Here is a 6,142-nt window from a genome sequence, read left to right as displayed (position 1 = left end):
CCCCGCTCGGCCGCTCCGCGCCCGGCTTCCGCCCGCTGCGCTCCCGAAACGGCCGCCCTGGCCTCGCCCGACGCAGCTGGACCCAAGCCCCAGCCCCCGAACCCCCGCCGTGGCACCCCGCGCATTCCCCGCCCCGACCCCAGCCCACCCTCCAAACACCCACATTCCCAGGGCGCGCCCTCCTCGCCGCAGCTTCTGTCTCCCTACGACCCCCGGCGGCTCTCCGGGTCTCCGCAGCCCCGGACCCCAGCTCTAAAGTTACTTTGTGAGAAGATAAACCCGCGGGTTATTTCCCTCAATCACCCAAACAAGTTTCCATCCTCACCACCAGCACCACCGCCGCCCCCAGCACACTCGTTCCCTCCCGCAGACAGCCCCCCACGGCCGCCCGCCTCGCGCAAGCCCCTCCTGGGAAAACACCACTCCCCGCACCACACGCCCCCACCTCGCGCACCCCTCCTCCTGCCATCACACCCCCGGCTCTCCCCGGGCGGAGAGTGTCTGTGTGTCTGTGTCTCAGAGAGTGTACGAGTGCGTGCGTGTGTGTGCGCGCGTGTGAAGGCGGAGGTGGGTGAGAAGCGGAGACACTTACTTCTCCCGGGCCTGGCTGTCGGACGGGACGGCGCTGCTGTTACTCTTGCCTTTGCCGTACATGCTTGTGCCGAGAGCAGCTCCCACTGTCACGCACCTGTCAACCCATCACAGCCTCCCCGGGAACAGCCCCGTCCCCATGGCGACCCACGCAGCCACCCCCACTATTGGCCGCCCCACGCCAAAGCTCCACCCCTCTTCGCCCAGGCAACGCGCGAGACTGACAGGCCTCCCCCTCCCTCCGGCCTTCCGAAACGCGGGGTGGCTGCTACAGCCTAAGCGGCAGTCCCCTCCCTACTTCCCTCCCTTGGTGGGTCCCTCCCTCCCTCCTTCCCTCTCCTCTCTCCTCCCTCCTCCCGCTCTTCTTCCCCCCTCCCCCCTCCGAACCCCGGCGCAAGGGGGGAATTAGAAACTGCTCTAGAAGGATTTTAAACAACTGGCTGTTCTCTCCACCGCCTCCCCTCCCCCCGCGCCGCCCGCGCTCGGCTCCTCACTGGAGAGAAGGCGCCGGGAGGAGGGGAAAGTGCGGCCTGGAGTCTCTGGCAGGAGCCCGCGGAGCTGGAGCCGCAGTGGCTCCAGACTTCGGGGCGCCCGCCGAGTACACAGACCGACCCACGGCCCCAGCCGCCCCGGGCACCCCCACCAGCCCCTACTCCAGCTCCTCTCCTGCCTGTGCCCCCGTGCCGGTACCCACGATTGATCTCTGCCTCCCTCAGCTCTACTCCCTAGGGTGGCGTCCCCGCCTAGCTCCCTGAGGGCCGGCTAGCGAGGGACAGCGTGCTGTTCCCTCGACCTTCGAGCTGAGCGACCGAGAGCGACTCTCCTTCCCTCCTGGGGAGGGACTGCGCCTCCGGCCCTCGGCGCCGCTGGGGTGGCGTCGCCCGGCTCCTGGGGCCGCGCCCTGCGCCCCGGGGGAGCGCCTTGCCTCGGGCCTGCCTCGTCTCCAAGGAAAGACTCTGCCTCCCAAAGATGGCCGGGTGACTCCGGGGGGTTCAGTTACGCCCCTACCTCGGCCCCTCCGCGCCTGGAGCCCGAAAATGCACCACGCACCAGCTCCCCTGCCAGATCAGCCGCAGAAGAGGGCCCCCAGGCATGATTTTCCAGCCTTGCACGGTGATGCCAACTCGTCCTGACCCCTGGCGTGGAAGAGGCCTTAAAAGACATCACCGTCCTGTCGTTCGTCATCAGAATAGGGCCCAGCAGCGCCCCAAGGTGCGCAAAGCTGTGCCTTAGGTGAAAGGTTGCCCAGGGATATTTCTGGGTCCAGGTCCCTAATCCCATTTCCGAAAATGCGCAAAAGTTTCTGAAACACACACAACCTGGTTTCAAATAGAACTCCATCCTTTATCTTGCAGAGATCCTTGGCTGTAAAATCAGACAGGGTGCAATGGACTTAGAAGAGATGGGCATCAAAGGGGGAGTGACAGAAGAGGGGTGCAGGTGGGGCAGAACCCATGGGAACATCACGGAAGGATGAATAGAGTGCAACGACTATGGGAGGGGAGAGGAAATAGGATTCAGATGGGAAAGGAACCTTTCAATCCCTCACATACAGTTTTAAGCTTTTAGCAGTAAAAGGATCATAAAAATGTGTATGGAGATACACAGATAGATGGAATGGAAAGAAATGGGCTTGTGTGGGCATTGACAGCAAGTGATACGAATAAAACATCAACAGAAGGTTGAGGAAGGGCAGTTAGCAAAAATGAAAGGTAGGGAATCAGAAAAGGGGTTGACAACCAAACATAAATCAAAGACTGGGAAAATGAAGAGGAAGGACCTGCTCTCCTGGTATTAGGGAAAATGGAAAAAAAAAAATCGAAAAAGTAGGGTGTAAAAGAACGGACAGTAGAAGAAGCAGGATTAAATCAAGAGGCCACAGAATGTGATAATAAAAGAAGATGACAAAAATAATAGAGGACTGACATAAAGAAATAAAAGACAAGAAAAATAAAAGCACTTTTAGTAAAAGGACAAAAAATCAGAAAAAGCAAACAGAAGGAACAAGAATAAGCAAAGTGAAAAAAAATTACTTTGGCTTGAGTAGATTACTTTCCACAAGAACTAATTTGCCATTTCTAACTCTGACATTCTCTTCTGTTTCTAATGACCTACAGTGATTTGGTCGTTGAGATATTGCATTCATGGTCTCTGAAGAACTGGGAGGATGGAGGCTGAGCCAGTAACCTTCTCTCTTTTAATGAAATTTTGCTCAAAACACTCAACTGTGTATGAGGCTGCCGCTGTTTAGACTCTACCTTCAAGGTTTGTTGTTCAATTATCTACTTCCATTGGCTTTAACTCAGAAAACCATTAGCATATTAAGGCTTCCATCATTCATAGAACACTCCCTGTAAGACGCTGTTCTAAAAATGTTGTCCGGGAGAAAACTCTGGTAACTGATGAGCCACCCTCCTGCCCACTCCTGGAATAATGGAAGACTTCCATTGGAAACCAAGAGTGGGCTTTGTATTGTTATCAACAAAAATTGGTTATTATTCTTGTACTGGTGTCAGCATTAGCTATGGTTCTAAGTCGTAGCACATTTGAATTGCCTTAGGAAAATTTGTTTTGTTGTTGTTATTGTTGTTTTTTAAATTTAATGTCTGGACTCTTGCTCCAGACAACAGAATCAGAAACCTTGGAGATGGAACCAGACATCTGTATTTTTTTTTAAGCTTCCAACTATTCTTGTCTATAGCCAAGTCTGCTTACTTTTGTTCCTCAGTATCCATTTAAAGATAGCCAGTGGGCACAATCTTGCTCAGAGTTAAAGCAAGATTTTTAAGTTGTGGCTGTACACAGCGACTTTACCATAATCTGACTACAGCGTTAAGACATTTTTCCTGTAAACTTTGTATTCCACCACGGATCCAACAAGCTTGTTAATAGGATGAAAATGTATGACCACATGTGTTCTTATAGTACAAGACCACAAATAGCTATGGTTTAATCTGCTATTTCCTAAAGAGTGAGGAAAAAGAAGTAAAATAGGAGAGGCTTTTTGCTGTCTACTGCTGTAATTTATTCATTTGATTGGTTTTTACCCAAATTTGGTACACGGAACGTCTTTTGGGTAATGGCATATTTTCTGGTATTTCAAAAATAAATAAATTATAGGCGTGCACAGTGGGGTATGGAATTCAGAACAATTTGGTCTTAGTATCTGGAAAGAATGAAATGCTAAAAGGTCTTAGTTCAGAATTTGCCAAGTTAATGTCAGAGTTACCTTTATAAGAATGTTACCATCCAACAAATATACAAAGTCAAAACGTGACTATTCTTGTATATGGTAACCTTAAGACTTAAGTAATCAAATCAATTATCATTAAAACATCTCCACAGCTACCTGAACCATCTCCCTTTTATTTCCCTCTTAATGTTTACACATGTAAATAAAATGCTTCTTTGCCCTTGTTCAAATTATTTTGAGTACAAAGAGTGTTCTTTGCATCAGCAACTGTATCTCCTGGGGCCAATATTGTAATTAATGAGATTTGAAACACATATTCCGAGCCAAATAAGCGATCCCAGACACAGAATTGAAGATCATTGTTTTATTTGTTTTGGTTTTTAAAGGGGAGAAGAGAGAGAAAATTTCAAGCTTCCTAGTACAAAGAATCACAATATATTTTTGGAGGGTCTTTGTGTGTGTGTTTGTTTTTAACGTCAGTAATGAGGTTGATTCATTTTAGGGGGCTGGACTTTGGGCAGGGGAATGCTGACCAGCTAAGCCACCAGAATGGAGCGTTTGGGGTTGATATTTTTTTAACTTTCTTCTTTCAGATATAGAACACCACAATTACTCAATCATTAGGTCTTTTTTTTCTTTTTCTTTTTCTATTTTGTTTGGGCACGTATGCACAATTTTCTCCTTCTGGAACCTGCATCTTATTCTTGGAAGTCTTTATCATTTTAAAGCAGGCAGTTCTTTATACCACCCTGCTCAAGCTCTAGATTGACTATACATTTCTTTGATCCTCATTTTTTCTCTAAAACGTTAAGGTTAATTATGTCTACATTCTTACAGTGCTGGAGCTTCAGAAAAGCTTTCCCTGTTATATAGAACAAAGAGACTTCCTCTTCATAGTTAAATGGAAGCTAATCAAGAATTTAATTATTTACATCACATAGAACACTTAGCATATTAACTTACAAAAATAACACATTTAGACTAGAAATATTTATTTAGAAAAGTAAAAATAAACTATTTAGACATTACAATGAAATTTTTTTATTTTAGGAAATTTTTTAAAGGACAAAACTGTTCTAGTATTGTGTCATAAAACTAATTAGTTCCTAGAAATAACATCTCTTTAATTGCACTCATATCACTTTTCATTTGAAAACATATAACAGATAATCATTCTTTAATACTCAATATACCTCAGTTAGTTAGATTTTCCCAGCTAGCTTTTCAAAAGTGGTAAACTGAGTCCTAGAAAGATTTGTTAGCATGACCTGATCCCTGAAGCAAATAGAAGTAGTTCCAGGAGGAGAACTCTGTGTTCCTGGCTGATAGTCCTGTTCCCAAACCACGAAGCCGCACCTCTTTCTCTCAGAAGTGACTATTCCACAGAGGAATGTGAGCAAGCTCTGAGATGTTTGTCACTCAAACTACCTTGTAAAACTTCACTCCCAGGCAGAACAGGCCAATATGCTCAGATTCACAAACTGCTAAATGCTGTGTACCAAAGTAATGGAATGAGTAGAATCAGTGCAACTATCCTACTAAGCAACATAGTCACTTACACCAGAATAATAAATGAAATGGGGCCTCAGATTAACATTATTTGACACACCATTGTTGATTTAGCATCAGTTAATCTGAGGCAATGTCTGTTTACTTAACCCATTGCCCTGGATTTTTAAAATCCCAATTTACATATTTATAAACACTTACCAGTGGGTTAGAAGAGAGAGTGTACAGAGCCGACCACTTCCAAAATGTTCCATGTCTAAAGTGCCTAGTCTTTTTCAGCAACCATGAAGAACTTGAAGGTTAGTAACTTGAAATAAAATAATCCTGATACAAAGCATTGTACATAAACTGAAAATGAAGAAAAATGAAAAACCAGGGCAACCATGTGTGGCAATTTCACACATTTTAGCACATTTTGCAAAACAAATTCCAAGTGTTGCAGTGTTCACAGGCTGGATTTTTGTCATTAAATATTGAGAATTTCTTTGGAAGTGTGCCAAAGAGTACTGTTCATTCAAAAGTATTACTGTATATTTTTAATGCATTACAAAATCTTCACAATGGTTTTTCACCTAGTGAGGTTATGCCAATATGTCTTTGCACTATTGGAGTTGACAAAAGCCCCAGTCTCAAGAGAAAGGCTGTGCAACATTCCAAGCAGTGTCGCTTCCTTCTGTTGGGAATGGAAATATAGAAAGAAAAAAAAAAACTGCTACTTTTGCTTTTCATAATTTTCCAACATAATTGGATTCTCTTAACCAAGTGTAGCAGGATCCCTGGGTGGCGCAGTTAATCACTCAACTACTAGCACCTCGAAAGGCAGGCTTGTTGATCTGCTTTCAGAGTCAC

At 46.0% G+C, this 6,142-nt stretch overlaps 1 protein-coding gene across 1 annotated transcript in view; it reads right to left on the bottom strand.

The window, feature by feature from the left end:
* The window catches only part of SSBP2 (single stranded DNA binding protein 2), a 319,116-nt gene extending 318,358 nt beyond the window's left edge, over positions 1 to 758 (bottom strand). Inside the window, exon 1 of the mRNA XM_004374454.2 lies at positions 593 to 758. Within this exon, the coding sequence (XP_004374511.1) occupies positions 593 to 654 (62 nt within the window). The 5' untranslated portion in view covers positions 655 to 758. The remainder of the gene's footprint in view (positions 1 to 592) is intronic.
* Positions 759 to 6,142: the final 5,384 nt, after the last annotated feature.

This window comes from Trichechus manatus, unplaced genomic scaffold, assembly GCF_000243295.1.
Source record: "Trichechus manatus latirostris isolate Lorelei unplaced genomic scaffold, TriManLat1.0 scaffold00029, whole genome shotgun sequence".
Classification (NCBI taxonomy): Eukaryota; Metazoa; Chordata; class Mammalia; order Sirenia; family Trichechidae; genus Trichechus; species Trichechus manatus.
This window is presented reverse-complemented; position numbering and strand designations above follow the sequence as displayed.